Raw genomic sequence first — 18,207 nt, 5'->3', positions numbered from 1 at the left:
CCCCCCCGGGGATTGGGCCCCTGCTCTCCCAACCGCCCCCCCCAGGGATTGGGCACCTGCTCTCCCAACTCCCCCCCCCCGGGGATTGGGCCCCTGCTCTCCCAGCCCCCCCCCCAGGAGAGCGATGGGTCCCCGACCCTTCCAGTAGCCCCGTGACGGCTGACACACGCCCCTCTCCCCCGTGTCCCGTGGCTCCGCCCACCCCAATGGGCCCGCCCCCTCGCGCTCCGCGCCCCGCCCCTCCTGTCGCTCGCTCCCGGCCGACCCTGTGTGGGCCGCGCGGCCGCCGTAGCCGCTTGGGGGGGGCGGCTCTGGGAGCAGCGCGCGCGGATTCAAATGGCAGCGGTTGAGCAGTGAACGGAGCCGCGGCAGGTAACGGGCCGGGATTCGCCCCTCCCCCAGTCGGGGAGGGGACCCAGGAGTCCTGTGCGCCCCCCCCCCGCATCCCCCTGAGCCGGGGAGGGGACCCAGGAGTCCTGTGCTGCCCCCCCCCCCCCGCATCCCCCTGAGCCGGGGAGGGGACCCAGGAGTCCTGTGTTCCCCCCCCCCCCGCATCCCCCTGAGCCGGGGAGGGGACCCAGGAGTCCTGTGTTCCCCCCCCCCCCGCATCCCTCTGAGCCGGGGAGGGGACCCAGGAGTCCTGTGCTGCCCCCCCCCCCCGCATCCCCCTGAGCCGGGGAGGGGACCCAGGAGTCCTGTGTTGCTTTCCCCCCCGCATCCCCCTGAGCCGGGGAGGGGACCCAGGAGTCCTGTGTTGCTTTCCCCCCCGCATCCCCCTGAGCCGGGGAGGGGACCCAGGAGTCCTGTGTTCCCCCCCCCCCGCATCCCCCTGAGCCGGGGAGGGGACCCAGGAGTCCTGTGTTCCCCCCCCCCCGCATCCCCCTGAGCCGGGGAGGGGACCCAGGAGTCCTGTGTTCCCCCCGCATCCCCCTGAGCCGGGGAGGGGACCCAGGAGTCCTGTGCTGCCCCCCCCCCCCCCCGCATCCCCCTGAGCCTGGGAGGGAACCCAGGAGTCCTGTGTTGCTTTCCCCCCCGCATCCCCCTGAGCCGGGGAGGGGACCCAGGAGTCCTGTGCTGCCCCCCCCCCCGCATCCCCCTGAGCCGGGGAGGGGACCCAGGAGTCCTGTGTTCCCCCCCCCCCCCGCATCCCCCTGAGCCGGGGAGGGGACCCAGGAGTCCTGTGTTTCCCCCCCCCCCCGCATCCCTCTGAGCCGGGGAGGGGACCCAGGAGTCCTGTGCTGCCCCCCCCCCCGCATCCCCCTGAGCCTGGGAGGGAACCCAGGAGTCCTGTGTGCTTTCCCCCCACTCCCCCCATCCACTCGAGCGGGAGAGGGGACCCAGGAGTCCTGTGTCCCCTCTGATCCACCTGAGGCTGGGATAGCTCTATCTATGTACGCTCTCAAGCTTGTCTCTCTCACCAACAGCAGCTGGTCTGATAAAAGCTATTACCTCCCCCACCTTGTCTCTCTAATATCCTGGGGCCCGCATGGCTAAAACAACACTGCAAACAACTTGCTATGGCAGCTAGAAAGCTCTGACCTGGGTTGCAGTGTCGGTTCAGGTTTCCATTAAGTTCAGGACAAAATCTATAACACATATTTATAGAATGTGCTAATTAGTATGAATTATAGACTGTGCTTAAAGGTATGGTAGGAGATAGATAGATGATGTTCTGCATTGGAGAAATACATTGCAGGCAGATCTAATGTAAATTGCAACTCTCTTGTGTCATAAAGCTCAGGACAATTATCCACAATGGAAACAGCAACTGCCTTCAAGACTCCTAACAAAATAATTAATAGAAAGAAATCTGGTAAGTTGTATTCAAATATGGCCTCTGGTTAACTATTGTAGAATAGGGTTAATTTTATCCCCTAAAACACTTCCATTGAAGTATAATCAATACTGAAGTTTTTTTAGTCAGATTATGTCTGGGCCCAGTGTTTCACAACACAAAGCTAGTGGTGGTGTGGTAGTTGCCTAATAAACAAGATAGTGCTGATCATGTCCTGTTAGAATGACTATTTATAAACATAATCGTTACAATGTGGATTTGAAAGTGAGAGAAAAATAAGTTTGTTTTGAGATCAGACTTTAAATTACTGGGAAAATAAAACTCCATGTGAAGTTTTGTTAAAGATTTCCATTGAGATGTACACCAAGGATGGTATGACACATACATATTTGGATGGTTTCCTGAAGCCTAATCAAAGAAGAAGAGGTTTGTTAAGTGCTTTTTTTTTTAAAAACTAAATCTCATCTACCTCTCTTCCATACAAAGCTCCAAGTACAGCTGTAGTAAAAATTCTTGTAGCAAGAGCTTTGAGATCTTCAGATGGAAGGTGCTAAAGAAATGGAATGATTTTTTTCTTGTTTTTTGTTTTTAGACAATGGGCCATGCGGACCTTCAGCTTCTGTAGTAATTCCAGCCTCTCCTTTCATGCAGAAGCTTGGTTATGGAACTGGCGTAAATGTTTACCTTATGAAAAGGTAAGTGTAAGAACATAAACAGGATAGGGTGGCCATTACCTGGGACTTTAGATCATATACTACTAGGATAGATTTTTTAAAGAGACTTCTGTGCTGATGAAAGATGCTGTCTTGGAAACTGAAATCTATCCACAGTTTGTGTACAACACTGGCAGTGCAAGATGCCCCATACAGCCTTTCAGTATGCCTTAAACCTAAACTGGAGTCATCACTACTAGCTCAGTCTTCATGGCTCATTAATTCTTGGAGACTTTGCTGGGATTACCCCACACTGCTGGAGTTCCTCTGAGGTTGACTATAATATATGACTGTAGTAGAAATTCAAACTCTGTGCTGTGCAGTGTACGATTTATTAAGTTGGCAAAATTAGTTTCATAGTTTTAGTTTACTGTTTAATTCCACAAATTAATTGTACATCCATCATTATGTTAATGATACTCTTGGCCAACACTGAATAGATGCCTGTGATAGATCTTTCATCACTGATGTCAAATATGGATGGGACAATGCTTCATTTTCTAACAGAGCGAATTTTTTCCATACAGATCTCCTAAAGGCTTGTCTCGTTCCCCATGGGCTGTGAAGAAAATTAATCCAAAATGTGACAATAAGCAGCAAAATATATATCAACAGAGACTGAATGAAGAAGCCAAGATTCTGAAAAACCTTCAGCACCCAAACATTGTAGGTAAGTTTCAGACACAACTTAAGATGCTTAATTTGCAAATGTAACTATTGGAGCCATCTCTGAGGCTTAGTAAGGTAGGTGTCTCCTTCCTGATGTTACCTTCCCAGAGCCAGGGGGGGAGGGCACAAATGGCCCTGGACCTTGTTTGAGCAGCAGAGGGTGCATGTGCATATCCCCTGACCCCTACATTCCATAGAGAGTACAAATGTACTGGCCCCTCCAACTCTCCCTTCATTCCTCTCTATCCACTAGCTGGCATGGTCACACTGCAACTAGTTTCTTCCTCCATCAGGTACTACCTTGGCCGTGTATAGAGTTACAAATCTATTGATTTGGCTTAACAGGTCACGTAACTCTCTGTGTAACATTAAGCGTAACCTTAAAAGATCTAATTCTGGCCAGCGTACTGGTGCTGCCATGAAGGAGAATTCAGAAATACCTCAATATCCCACTTCTAGCATGTGGGTTATCAAAGCATTGTAGAGTCGCTCTCTTTCTGTCCCCACAGGAGAGGAATGAACCAGAGATCTTATTCGCAGGCATGCTAGGCTTATCTCAGAGCAGCCTTGCAAAGCTTTAGATTGCCTGCTGGCATCCTGTAGACTCCCTTCAGTGCCCAGATCCTGCAAACACTTACACAAGTTTAACTTTACTATATGGGTATACTTGGTCCTGCCTCAGCACAAGGGACTGGACTAGGTGACCTGTCAACATCCCTTCCAGCCCTACACTTATATGATTTTTCGCAATGACTACAATTAGACTTCTCACATGCACAAAATTAAGTATGTGCCAGTATTTATAGGTTCAGGACCTGAGGGAATAGTGACAACATATTAGAATGTGTCCAGTGTAGGGTGCTAGAAATCTTTTATTGATATCTGGGGTGGTGTCATTAACACACACTGAATAAAATGCCAAACTTGACCTTTCAAAAAGCAGACAAACAGAAATAAGCACAGCATCAAGTACAAAAAGTGGTTACTGCCAAAGATTGCGCTCCAAATACTTTGTAAGCAGACACAGGCATTCTGGTAGCTTGTTCAGTCCAGCTCTTTACTGGATCTTTGATGCTGTGCGCTCATTAATAATAATAAAATGAATTAATGTATGCAAAATAAGCCAGTTCCTGAGTTATGGAAAGTCTAGAACCTCTTGAAAACAGCTTCTATAAAAATTCTTGACTTTCAGTGTTAGTAATAGTTTGTGAAACCATGGTATATTCAGTGAAGTTTTGGTTAATACCGTAATATATCATTAATCCCTGGGATTATTACCTTTGTCACTGAAATCAGCAATTGATTTAGCTTTTTTCTTTACTGTGCATTTAAAAAAAAATCAAGAAGTTTTCATTTTTGCTAGAAATACCATAAGTGCTCCAGGAGAATTTTATCAATTTATATCCCCCCAAATGATGAGTGTTCTCCCTTCTCAGCAAGAATTCAATGGCCAAGAACATTGTATTGAGGTTTCATATTGCAAAGATTTCATTGCTTTTGCAAAATGTACTACAGAACACCTACATGATTTGTCCGTTATACAATGGGAAAAATCATGCAAAAACGCAAGTGTCATCTTTTTAGTTGGGGAGAAATTTGAAAAGTCATAACATAATATGTTAATATCAGGGAGTTTATCCTGGGAAATTATGTGAAGTCAACTAATTATCCTTTAACTTACAATAAAATAGTCCTAAACCATTTATTAAATGCTGAAACCATTTTAAAACCCCATGCACCATTCTATTGAACATAGTCAAATGCCATGGCCAAGACTGTCAAAAGGGGCTAGTGATTTTTGCGTGCCTCAAGTTTTAGGTGTCCAGTTTGAGACACTGTAAATGAGTCTGATTTCAGTGCAGAGGCACTCAGCACTTTCTGAAAATTAGACACCTCTCCCTAAAATGTCTCAAGTTGGGCACCCATTTCTGGAAAATTTGGCCTGTGGCTTTATATAGAAAAAACCTGAAGGCCGGTATGTGCTGTGAAAATTTTCCCAAAAACTCTTAACTGGTTTTCCCAGGTCAGCTAATTTGAATTTTAAATGGGTTGGAGTTGTAATGTAGAGCAGGCTCCAGGTGGCCTAAACCAGTTTCAAATGGTCCAGGCTGCCTGAAACCTGGCCTATATTATGGCTCCAAATGGTTTTAAAATTGGTTTTGTTGAAACTGTTGTTAAAACCAGTTAGAATTTTTGGGGAGAAACCCTAGCGCTGATCAGGCTAAAGGTGTCACAGAAGTTGTGGTCATTACAGTTATACAGCCGTAACTGTGAACACTTTGATATTGTTTGTTTACTTATTCACAAAATTCCATAATGATGGGTGGCCTAAATATCATTGTGAATTAGTGAGACTCTGCTGTCAAATTATGCTACTAAGCATACGCGTAAAATGCCTCTTCTGCAGATATTGCCTCTTCTGGTCCCCTAAAAACAGATTACATCTCTAATTGTTTTAAGGATACCGTGCATTTACTCAGGCCAACGATGGAAGCATGTGCCTTGCTATGGAATACGGAGGAGAAAAATCTCTCAATGACTTAATTGAAGAGAGAAATACAAAACATCAGGGCCCTTTTCCTGCTGCTACAATTCTCAAAGTTGCCTTGAACATGGCAAGAGGGTTGAAGGTACGTTTTCTAGTGATATTAGCTGTTTCATGGCAGAGCTGTATACAGGGGTGATACTTTATTTTCCCAGTAACTCAACCTGAGAGAATCCAAAGGATGCTGCACTAGTCTTGGCGCATGGTTTGCAGATGCCACAAGTCCTTGTTAAGGTGCCATTCTGGTTTCATGGAACGTGATATTGAGACCAAAGAGACCACAATCCCATTGAGCGAGGTGCTGTACAAACACGGAACAAAACAATAGTCCCTGCCCCAAACAGCTTACAATGAAAGTAACCCAATAAGTGATACAACTTTGTTTTTGTTAATACTGGCCCCCACTGGCTTACTCACACCTTTCCGTTCCTTTGGGAATCACCCACTTTTCCTTCTTGCTAGCTGCTAGAGTCCACCCTCAGCCTCATGCTGGCAGCCAATAAAGGAGCTCTGGCACCAGCAGACGTTGTGGGTAGGTGGGATGGGCAGATAATCTGACCGGGAGGCTGAGGGGTTTGGTCCTGAAGATACTGGAGGGGTACACAGAGAGAGGCACAAGAAAGAAAGAAAAAAGCAGCCGTATCGCTCTCCCCTACCACCTGCAGGGCCCCTGGGCAGTTTTATTCACTGATATTTTTAGTAAAAGGCTGTGAATTTTTGTTTACAGCCCGTGACCTGTCTGTGACTTTTACTAAAAATACCCAGGACTAAAACGTAGCCTTAGTTATAAGCCATGAAAATGGAAGGTTGCATGGAACAGCCTTTTCAGTGATAGTTCTCGCATTGTTGTTAGTGTCACAGTAGCAATGTAAAAACCTTGGGCTAGATTCTCAGCTCCTGTAAATCCACATCGCTCCATTGAAGTCTGCTGCTTTGTCTCATTCATCTGATATGTCATGTCTTCTAGATTAGTAGATTCTTTGGGGCAGGGACTGTTGGACCTAGCACAACTGAAGCCGTAAGATGACTCTGCAGTATGAATGTTAAATAATAATATGATGATGCTTCACTGCCCAAACCTGTTTTAAAATAGCCTCTTTCTCTGTTTGTTGCTTCTCATCTGTGAGTGGGATGCTATTTGTTCCTTTTTCTGCCTTGCAGTATCTGCATAACGATAAGAAACTGCTCCACGGAGACATCAAGTCTTCTAACGTTGTCATTAAAGGTGACTTTGAGTCGATAAAAATCTGCGATGTGGGAGTGTCGCTGCCACTGGATGAAAACATGTCTGGTATGTGGGGCTGTCAGCTTGGACTGCTCCAGTCATCTGGACACTATGGGTGTCCGGGACCAGAAAACTAAAGCTAGCTTTTGACCTGGAAGGGGCAAGGATGACCTACTGGTCTAAACTGAGGTGGTGTCTGCTCTGTGTAGACATTAAAGATCCCATTGTGTTTTCATAATAGGAGTTTGCTGTGCAAGGATGCAGTTTCCGTCCCTGGCTCTATGCAATGTGGTTGCTACTCTTTGCCCCAGAGATGGCTGCATTTCAGTGGAGGTGCTTCTTATAGTTTAAGTGCCTTCCAGGTGAATGGTGCTGCATAATTGCAAGAAACTTCCATGTTACCCCAAAGGGCCCCATATTGCATTTCTTGGACCCCTGAACTCACCTTAACATGCATAGGAGTTCCAGTGTACAAGGAACACTGGATTAGGCCTAACAGATTTTGAACTGGCATCTGGCTGTGGGGAAACCTTAACTCCTGCTTGAGAGTTAAGTAAATTAACCTTCTATTTCATAGTTCTGGAGACCAGCCTGAGCCAATTGTGAAAATTATAAATGTTTTACTTAACTACAACAAGAAGCAGATGTCTAATGGCCTGTTGGTATAGCTGTCAAAAGCAGGAATGTGTTTGGGTTAATTACAAAATCACTTCCCCCTCTGTTTCTTTCCCCAGTGCTTGGGTTTGCACCAGCTGACTAATGTATGAAGCTGCACTATTAGATTTTTATTAGTAACTCTTTCATTTTATAAGGGAAGAGAAGGGAATGTTGCCATGACAAAATGGGCTTTGGAGCTGGGGGGGATAGGGCCACAGGAATGATCTCCCAATGCGGAGGGTAGTTAAACACATTAAATCATGGGGTGACTGCAAAGAACAAGTCCTCTAGATTAGAAGAACCTTCAGCCCAGCTCTGAGTGAAGTCTTGTGGTGTGTCACATGGAGACAATATCCAACTGGCCAAAAAAGGACACTGAGTCCTTATCCATAGGTAAAGCTGCAAGTTTGTCACAGAAATCATGGATTCCAGGACCTCTGTGACTTCTGCAGCGGCCGGTGCAGCTGGCCCAGGGGCTGCCAGCTCAGGCAGCCCCTGGGCCAGCTGCTACTGGGGCAGTCTTGGGCCACCTCAACCCCCCACAGCAGCAGCAGGAGTTTGGGTGTGGGAGGAGGCTCAGGGCTGGGGGTGAAGGCTCTGGGCAGTGCTTACCTCGGGGGGCTCCCCAGAAGCAGCCACCTGTCCCTCTCTCCGCTCCTAGCAAACGTCTCTCCGCTGGCTGCCTCTGCCCGCAGGCACTGACCCCACAGCTCCCATTGGCCACGGTTCCTGGCCAATGGGAGCTGCAGAGCTAGCGCTTGGGGTGGAGGCAGCGTATGGAGCCATCTGGCCACACCTCTGCCTAGGGGGGAGCCATAAGGAGCCTGCCAAACCTCCTCCCCCCCCCCAGCACCAGCAGGGGTGCCAGGCCGCGTGCTGCTGCCTGCTCCCCCAGCACCAGCAGGGGTCCTGGGCTGCTCCCCCCAGAGCACCCGCGGCACCCCCCGGGCCATTCCCCCCCAGAGCACCCAGGCCACGCAGCTCCCCCACCGCCCAAGATTTAGTCGGGGTATATAATACAAGTCATGGACTGATTATGGGCCGTGAATTTTTGTTTACTGCCCGTGACCTGTCCATGACTTTTTATTAAAAATACCTGTAGCCTTCGCCATGGGGTATCCAAGAATTAAAGAATGATGGTCTACAAAGTGATAAGGATTATAACATTAATTTCTCATTAGTGCCAGATACTTCTGAAGATCAGCCTTGCAGCACAAGTGTAATGTTTCTCGAGCAGCTGTGAGCCTTCTGATAGCTCAGTGAATTATTAGGCAATGGGGAAAGTGTGCCGAAGCCACTGCTTGCTGGAGCGCCAGCGTACAGCTCAGCATGCTGGCTTCACTAAAAAGCAACGTGCTGCACCAAAATCTCTTCTGCAGGAGTGAGCGGGCATCAAGTCAGTGACTGGGTCTCCTTATTCAGTCAGATACTGACATTTTTTCGACTCTTTATAAGATTAACTAGGAGCTCTTGGAGACTTTAAAAACATACTGACCAGTAATAAACCTTTGCTGGATTAAAGAAAGGTAAATGGTTGTCTTGCTAGCAGCGGGTCACCTAGCATGATGTAAATTCATCCCTCCATCCCAGCCACCTTCAGACAACAGCTGGGAAATGGACTCTGTCAGAGGCGTTGTCCTCTGGCTTTAATAGAACTCTTGTTGATTGACTGGGAGAGGTAGAGTTGATTCATCAGTATAATAGATCGCAGGTGCTGCACCTCAGGATCATATTCCAATCCAGGCCTCTCTGCCAGCATAAGGTTCCCACGAATCACAAAGGTGAGATTCTAGACCTTTCTCTGCTAGATTGAAGAGCCCATCCATGATTAAATATTTGTTCCCCATGTAGATACTTACAGACTATAATCAAGTCACCCCTTAAACTTCTCTTTTGTTACGATAGGGCTCTCTGAGTCTGTCACTACAAGGCAGGTTTCTAATCCTTTAATCCTTCTTGTGGCTCTTCTCTGACCCCTCTCCAGTTTATCAACATCCTTCTTGAATTGTGGGCACCAGCACTGGACACAGGATTCCAGCAGCGGTTGCACCAGTGCCAAATACAGAGGTCAAATAACCTCTCTGCTCCTGCTAGAGATTCTCCTGTTTTATGCATCTCAGGATTACATTAGCTCTTTTGGCCACAATGTCACAGTGGGAGCTTGTATTCAGCTGATTATCCACCAGGACCCCCAAATCTTTGTCAGAGTCACTGCTTCCCAGGATAGAGTCCCCCATCCTGTAAGTATGGCCTGCAGTCTTTGTTCTGTGGGGTACACATTTACATTTAGCCGTATTAAAATACACATTGTTTGCTCACGTTCATTATTGATGACCTGTGCTCATTTACCACTTCCCTGACTTTGGTTGTGTCACCTGCAAACTTTATCAGTGATTTTGTTTTCTTCCAGGTCATTAATAAAAATGTCAAATAGCATAGCAATAGCAAGAACCGATCCCTGAGCCACTCCACTAGAAACACACCCATTCAGTGATGATTCCCTGTTCACAATTGCATTTTAAGACCTATCAGTTAGCCAGTTTTTTAATCCATTTAATATGTGCCATGTTCATTTTATATTCTAGTGTTTTAATCAAAATTTTATGCAGTACCAAATCAAGCGCCTTATAGAAGCCTAAGTATATTACGTCAGCACTATTACCTTTATCAACCAAACTCATCAAAGAAAGAGATGAAGTTAGTTTGATAACTACAGTTTTTCCATAAATCCATGTTGATTGGCATTAATTACATTACTCTCCTTTATTAAAGAACTAATGGAGTCCTGTATCAGCTGCTCCATTATCTTGCCCAGGATTGATGTCAGGCTGACGGGTCTATAATTACCTGGGTCCTCCCCCTTACCCTTTTTAAAGAACAGGCACAATATTAGCTTTCTTCTGGAACTTCCCCAGTCCCCCAGAATTTATTGAAAGTCCACAATAACGCTCCAACAAGCTCCTCAGCCAGCTCTCTTAAAACTCTTGGGTTTGTTAACTGAATCTGATTATTTTAAAATGTCTAACTTTAGTAGCTGCTGTTTAACATCCTCTAGAGATACTGATGGAATGAAAAGAGTATTATCACCATATGATGAGACTACATTATCTGTTTCCGCCCCCCCCGCCTCCCCCAAATACAGAACAGAAATGTTTATTGAACACTTCTGCTTTTCTACATTATTACTGATGATTCTACCATTTCCATCTTTTGTTAGGATACCATTGTTAGGTTTCTTTTTGTTCCTAAATATATTTAAAAATTCCTTATTGTTTTTAACTGTGGTGGTCATAGGTTTCGCCTTGCGTCCCTTTGCTTCCCTTATCAGTTTTCTCCAATTCCTGCCTCCTGATTTATAGTCATTACTGTCAACTTCCATTTTCTTCCATTTGTTATATATATATTTATTTATATTTTACAGTACAACTTTCTTCTTTGACTGTTGCTTTTTGGGCATCTTGTAAAGTGTTCTTAAATGATCCCCAATTATCACTCACATTCAGAACATGTTTGTTAGTCATGCTGTTCAAGCAGACCAAATGCTAAATGATCCTAACTCCTCAGTGTATTAAATCCTGAACTGGAGCTTCTAGTATTCTGTTGATCTTAAGACCCATGCCTCATAGCACCAAGCAGGCAGACTTTGCAGTGGAATCTATTTGTGGTGTCCTGTGCCGTTCCTAAAACGTGCATGATTTTAGTAGAAGTCTGTATTCGGTGCTTATTATCCTTGACTTAAATCTGCAGCACAGAACTGGGTATCTGCATGATGGAGTACAGGCCCTGCGCTGGTGCAAAATGTTACCTTTCTACATATGTAGCTTAGTCCCCCTGCGCTCTTTAGGTGTGAATCTAATCACTGGGTGTTGGGACACACCCCAAACTTGATTCTTTCTGTTCATTTTAAGACCTCTTTTAAAGTAGGGGGAGAAAGTGTTTTTAACAGTTAACACACTGTGTTAAAATCCTAATGTGGACAAGTCAAGCCGTAGTTTTAACACACTAGCAGGGCATGGTGACCCCTCACTTCCTCCTAGAGTTTGCTTCGCCCAGCTAACGCCTCTTCAAATCCTAGTGTAGTTGAGGCAGTTATGGTTTAACATGTTAAGTACACCGTTTTTCCTAGTGTGGACATGGCTTGAGTCACGTGTTGTTTCTCTTCAGTGAGTGACCCGGAGGCACTTTACATTGGCACGGAGCCATGGAAACCTAAGGAAGCTCTGGAGGATGGTGGTGTTATCACTGATAAGGCGGACATCTTTGCTTTTGGACTGACTCTGTGGGAGATGATGACCCTTTCCATACCTCATCTGAACCTGCCTGATGATGATGATGAAGACGATGAAGGTCAGCTTTTATTTCTTACAGTCCCAACTTTTAAAATCAAGCACCTCTTGCAGGAAGCTGCCCTTAAAGATGGATTTACCCAATAGTGGAACTGACTGTGTCGAACATTTGTACGTGCAGGGGATGCCTTAGGGCTTGTCTACACTGCCGAGCCTACACTTGCACCGCTGTAGGATTGCTCCTGTAACTCCTCTGTGCTGACGGGAGAGTTCTCCCATCGACAGAATAAAACCACTCCCACAAGCGGCAATAGCTGTGTTGTCAGGAGAAGCTCTCCTGCCAACATAGGGCTGCCCATACCGGTGCTTCTGTCGGTGTAACTTACATTACCTAGGGGTGGTTTTTTTGTTTTGTTTTTTCCACACCCAGAGCGACATAATTTATACTGACAAAAGTGGTAGGGTAGAAAAGCCTTTGGTGTTTCTTTAACACACATCCACTAGCGAAGACACGTGTGAATCATGACTTGCTATCAATACAACTAGAAAAATAATTAAACTGTCTTGTGTTCATCTACTTAAATAGCCTAGTGAAAGAGGACATAAGGAAATAGTGAGGGGAAAGGTTAGCCAAGACCTTTCTCTGCTCACTGATTGTTTTTTTTTAACCCTTTCTTTTGCTTCTGAGAACTGCCTGGCTGGTAAGTTCCCAGTTGTGTCTCACCTTGCCGGGAGCGTGTTGCAGCACAGAAGAAAAGGAGTACTTGTGGCACCTTAGAGACTAACCAATTTATTTGAGCATGAGCTTTCGTGAGCTACAGCTCACTTCATCGGATGAAGTGAGCTGTAGCTCACGAAAGCTCATGCTCAAATAAATTGGTTAGTCTCTAAGGTGCCACTAGTACTCCTTTTCTTTTTGCGAATACAGACTAACACGGCTGTTACTCTGAAACCAGCACAGAAGAGGCACTCAAAGCTACTCGGGGGGGGGGGGCTTACTGCAAAACATGTGCCTGGCTGCTGTGCACAATTGTTCTGCAGGTGGCTGACTGCTTTAAAGTTTGTTTGGCTTTTTAAATCCAAATGAGTTGTTAAATGTGCCTAATTAATCATTTTAAGTACTGACGTGCCCCATAAGAAGTCCAGCTGCTTGTTAAACAGCTGCAGGAGAATTCTCCCTTGAAATTCTGCTGCTTATCAAATTCCTCTCCACACTAAACTTGGCACGAGAACCAAGTTACAACTGGATAGTCCCTCAACATGGTTCCCGTTGTGAAGTGTAGATAGGACCAAAGCACGTTTCTGAATCATGCTACGGCCCTGCTAAAAGCTAAGTGAAGTTGCTTAGACCATGGTTCTGGTCCATCTATACTGCAAGACTGAGTCATGTTTTAATTGTGTTGGGGAAGGGATCTACCGTGGGGGTAGCTGCAGTTTAACTAGGACCAAAGTGATGTGGTCAGCATGACAGTCAAAGGATAACAACATTCTTCTCCAGCCCAGCAAACTGAGCTCAACAAATCGTCAGAGGCAATTGGACTACTCAGACTCGGAAGCCAAAGTAGATGCATAACCTAGTTGAACAGTGTGAATGTGTCCCCAGGATCTCTAGATCTGAAAACATCCGCCTCCACTGCTTGAACTGACAGTCGTCCAGCTCCTAGACTTAGTCTTGCAGATGGCCCAGCCAGTGCATTATTATAGTAGCATTTAAATAGCTCCTGGCTTTACATTTTTGGGTTAGGGCTTATATTGTAATAGCTCAGTGATATTTCCATTTCCTTGTTAAAAGGCCAGTGCTGCTCCCATTCAGTCACCTTGTCTCTGCTGTACAAAAGCAGGACAGCCTCACTAATCCATGACCGCTGTTTTAGATGCTGGCTGGCCCAAGTGCCAGTACTTTCCTCCTTCCACCAAAAAGTGGTCCTCAAACAGAACAAAACTGCACTTTGAAAGGGGGCACTAGATGGTACGGGTGACTGGGGATGAAATCTGTAGGGTTATAATGGGATAACCTGGGATCCCTAGATTGTCACCTTAGTTCCAGCCAAGGCCAGAAGTGATCAAAAGCTGGCCCTTAACTATCTGGCTCTTTTGGTGAGTTGTGCGAAGAGGGTTGGGTGGTATCAGGCCAATCTATGAGCATATATATGCATGTTGCCAAAACCCCACCACCTGTACTGACACTGAAACTTGTTGGCTGACTAGACAGACCAAAGAGGGAGTAGGTTCTGGAGACACCCTCCTTCTCTTACCTTTAGACGTGGTCCTGCCAGGTTACTTCTGAGGCACGTTGGCAGAGTGGAAGAAGCATATGCTGTTGACTCCTATGCTGTGTCTGTACTGGATCTGTGGAGGTTTCAGTCTCTAGGGCTGTCAAGCCAGCACTGAATTCACTATTTTTTTAAGGAGAGTGGTAACTTTATCCAAAAAATCAATATAAATACAACCAATGTAATTTGAATCCTAAAACTATCATTCTAGGTAGAAACTCCTCCCAAAATAAGTCTGATAGAGAAGTTTCTAACCATCAGAGGACTGAAGTTCTGGAACAACCTTCTAAGGGAAGCAGTGGGGGCAAAAGACATGTGGCTTCAAGACTAAGCTTGATAAGTTTTTATGGAAGGGATGATATGATGGCAATTTTGGCAATTAATTGAGCTTCAACTATTAGCGGTAGATATATCCAATGGCCTGTGATGGGATGTTAGATGGGGTGGGATCTGAGTTACTACAGAGAATTCTTTCCTGGGTGTCTGGCTGGTGAGTCTTGCCCACATGCTCAGGGTTTAGCTGATGGCCATATTTGGGGTCAGGAAAGAATTTTCCTCCAAGGCAGATTGGCAGAGGTCCTGGGGGGTTTTCGCCTTCCTCTGCAGCGTGGGGCACCGGTCACTTGCTGGATGATTCTCTCTACCTCGAAGTCTTTAAACCACGATTTGAGGACTTCAATAGCTCAGACATAGGTTAGAGGTTTGTTACAGGAGTAGGCGGGTGAGATTCTGTGGCCTGCATTGTGCAGGAGGTCAGACTAGACTATCATAATGGTCCCTTCTGACCTTAAAGTCTATGATTCTATGACTCCCTTTGCTCTGGCCTTCAAACAAGCTGGCCAGTCCATCTCGCTGAGCTTCCTAATCCTGACTTTCAACACACCTCTTTTAAGATGGAGTAGGGTTTGCCTACGCCAGGTGTGTGACCAAGACTGCGTTACACCCTATTGGAAGTAGTGAAGTATATGACTTTAAAGTTAACAGTTGGACAACTAAAAAAAGATTTTTAAAAAAATCACTAAACTTTCACCTTAGCTAACAGAAAATTTCATTCAGGTAGAATCTGATCCTAATGAAGCTGATAGCGGTACTGAAACTGACTTCAGTGGGATAAGAGTAAACATGTAAATTAAACAAGGAAATTACAAATTGGTATTTAAAAATCTCTGGAAATACTTCAGAATCTCCATGGCTATAAACCATGCAGCTGTGTAATCACTTGGGGGGGGGTTCCTGTTTTAATGAGATTCCAACAGGAAACATGGCTTGCTGGCAAGTATCTAGATGTGGTAACTGCAGGGAGGTTTTTGCATTTGTCCCAACGGTCCGCAGTTGGCGCTTTTTCTGAGGGGTCTAGAAAACCAAATGATTGATTATAGTTTGAAGTGGTAGATTGTAAATGCAAAGAGACTGAATCAGCAAACCAAAGTGGCAGAGGCCCAGCTGCTTCTGAAGCGTTGCTGCATGTGAGATGATCCATGGGCTTCTAAGCAAAACAAACAAGATCTAAGGTAGCATGTGCTGAACTCTGGCTCTAGAATGGCAAGCAACTCTTCAAAGGACCAGTTCCATGGTTCTCCTGCTCCCTACCCTTCAAACCCCCATTTAGAGGAGGAAAAGACTGCATGGGTTAAATGGATAGAAGGCCCTTGAGAAGGTGGCATTCACTTTCCAATTGAGACTGCCAATTACTGCTGCTGACTTGTTTTAAATGTTCTTTGCCAGAAACAACATTTGATGAAGAGGACTTTGATGATGAGGCGTATTACGCAGCTCTGGGCACCAGGCCACCACTGAACATGGAGGAGCTGGACCAGTCATACCAGAAAGTGATTGAAATGTTTTCCATCTGCACGTGTGAGGACCCAAAGCAGCGCCCCGCTGCTGCACACATTGTTGCAGTCTTGGAGGAAGACATGCATCACCAGTAACTGATGACTTCATATCTCTGCGTTCTGATGGGGAATTCTTTAAGTAGTAATCTTTGCACTGGATGAGTTTATAGCATTCTGTAGCTTTAAACAAATATTAAGCATTTGAGAAAAAACTAGCACTTCCTTAAAACAGATAGTGCTGATGTGAATTTGAATTAATAAAATATTGGTTTGTAACAAGATAGCTGTGTTTGACGTAAGAACTTTAATCTTTTTAAATATCATGTGCTTGTCTCGATTACACTTCAAACATTTTTATAAACAGTAAGGTAACTTAAGTACATGACTTCCTGCAATGCTGAGAGTTCCACACTGTCCATTCATCTGGCGGCTAGTTGTGTCCAAGTCAGTAAACTTTTTATGAACCACATTTTAAGTATTGTTGCTATCAGGTACGCTGAGTGGGAGCTCTGACTTATTTCCAACTTTGTCAAGTACGTGCTGAGAGATCTTAATTACGTATGCCTTGAGTTTCCCATTTGTAAACCGAGGACAAGATGGAGTACTACTTTGTAAAGTGCTTTAAGAACCCATGATTTAGTGCTCAGGTGTTAACTGCCTTAGAGCAGGGGTCAGTAACCTATGGCATGCTCAGCCCGCTGCCAAACCCAGGCCGGGACCCCGGCAGGCAGCAGTGTGCCATTAAAAATCCTGCCTGCCCCGACCTGCTCTTTTCTGCCCCCCTACCCCCTGCAGGGTGAAGAAGCTTGGTCCTGCTGGCTGGCTGCTACTGCAGAGCAGGCAAGCTCCCCCCTCCCCCCAGTGTGCTGGGTTCCTGCCCCTCCTCCTCTCCTTCACTGCTCCCATCAGCTGATGGCCGGAGAAGCTCCAGGGAGGAGGGGGAGAGGGCAGAGGGGGAATCAGGGCATATTCCCTCCAGGCCCCTCCTGTGAGGGACTCAGGGCAGGGAGTGACCCCAGCCCTAACTCCTGCACCCCCCTCACATGCCCCCAGCCCTGACCCCTGCACCTCCCCACAACCCCAGCCCTGACTACAGCACCCCCCACACATACCCAGCCACCCCAGCACCCTCCTCACACACCCCCTGCCCTGACTCCTGCACCCCCCACATTCCCACCCCTCACACCAAATGGGAGCTCCTGCACCCCACCCCACCCACATTCCCACCTGCACCCCTCACACCAAATGGGAGCTGCCTAGGTAAGCGCTCCATACCCAAGCCTCCTACCCCAGCCCTGTGCTCAGTGCACTCCCCCCCTAAGCTCAGTGAAGAGAGAGGAAGAGAATGGGCTAGAACAAGGGAGACAGTAGGTACCCACTTTATGTGGGCAGGGCTGGGATCCCAGACTGTCAGTGGGCTGAGTGGAGCTGGCAGCCAGGACCCTAGCTGGCAGGAGCTGGCGGATTGAACCCCAGACCGGCAGCAGGCTGAGCAGCTCAGCCTGCTGCCAGTCTGGGGTCCTGGCCACCGGCCCCTCTCAGCCCACTGCCAGTCTGGGGTCCCGGCCACCGGCCCCTTGCCAGCCGAGGTCCTGGCCGCAGGCCCCGCTCAGCCTGCTGCCGGCCTAGGTGAACGGAACCCCAGTCTGGCAGCGGGCCGGCGGCATAAGATCAGCATTTTAATTTTAAATGAAACTTCTTAAACATTTTGAAAACCTTGTTTACTTTACATCTAACAATAGTTTAGTTATATAATATATAGACTTTTAGAGCGAGACCTTCTAAAAAAAGCACATTAAAATGTATTACTGGCATGCGAAACCTTAAAGTGCATAAATGAAGACTCGGCACACCACTTCTGAAAGGTTGCCGACCCCTGCCTTAGACTGTTATGGATGGTTGGAATTAGTAGAGGTAATGAGGTGGAGCTAGTTCTGGCCTTTGCCTGCAGAGTCCCCTCGTGTTACTGGAACCAGGCAAAGGGTAGTCAGACAAGATAGGACTGATGGGCTGCAAGAGACATAGAAGCCTCATTTGGAGGCTACTGATAGCTGGAAAACATGAGCAGCCCCCCTCCAATCTTTAACTAAGAGGCAATCATACTTAAACCTCCATGAGCAGTAAGACATCACTTACCATAAAGTGCTCTATCTGCCAATAGTTCTTAATGGGGTGGGGGCTGTGAGCAGGTTTTAGGGGGTCTCAGAAG

The 18,207-nt window shown here is 46.4% G+C and overlaps 1 protein-coding gene across 2 annotated transcripts; it reads left to right on the top strand.

Annotated features, from left to right (window-relative positions):
• Nucleotides 1-273: 273 nt before the first annotated feature.
• Nucleotides 274-16,250, top strand: PBK (PDZ binding kinase). Of its 2 annotated transcripts, XM_074946754.1 has the most exons (8): nt 274-372; nt 1,737-1,813; nt 2,388-2,490; nt 3,036-3,178; nt 5,638-5,807; nt 6,884-7,013; nt 11,769-11,951; nt 15,889-16,250. In XM_074946754.1, exons 2-8 carry the CDS (start codon nt 1,756-1,758, stop codon nt 16,092-16,094), a joined length of 993 nt encoding a protein of 330 aa, XP_074802855.1. In that variant the 5' UTR covers nt 274-372; nt 1,737-1,755; the 3' UTR covers nt 16,095-16,250. The 2 variants fall into 2 exon arrangements, with proteins under 2 accessions (XP_074802855.1, XP_074802856.1); XM_074946755.1 differs by lacking the exon at nt 1,737-1,813 and having other exon boundaries at nt 277-372; nt 15,889-16,248.
• Nucleotides 16,251-18,207: the final 1,957 nt, after the last annotated feature.

Source organism: Natator depressus, chromosome 3, assembly GCF_965152275.1.
Source record: "Natator depressus isolate rNatDep1 chromosome 3, rNatDep2.hap1, whole genome shotgun sequence".
Lineage (NCBI taxonomy): Eukaryota > Metazoa > Chordata > Testudines > Cheloniidae > Natator > Natator depressus.
This window is presented reverse-complemented; position numbering and strand designations above follow the sequence as displayed.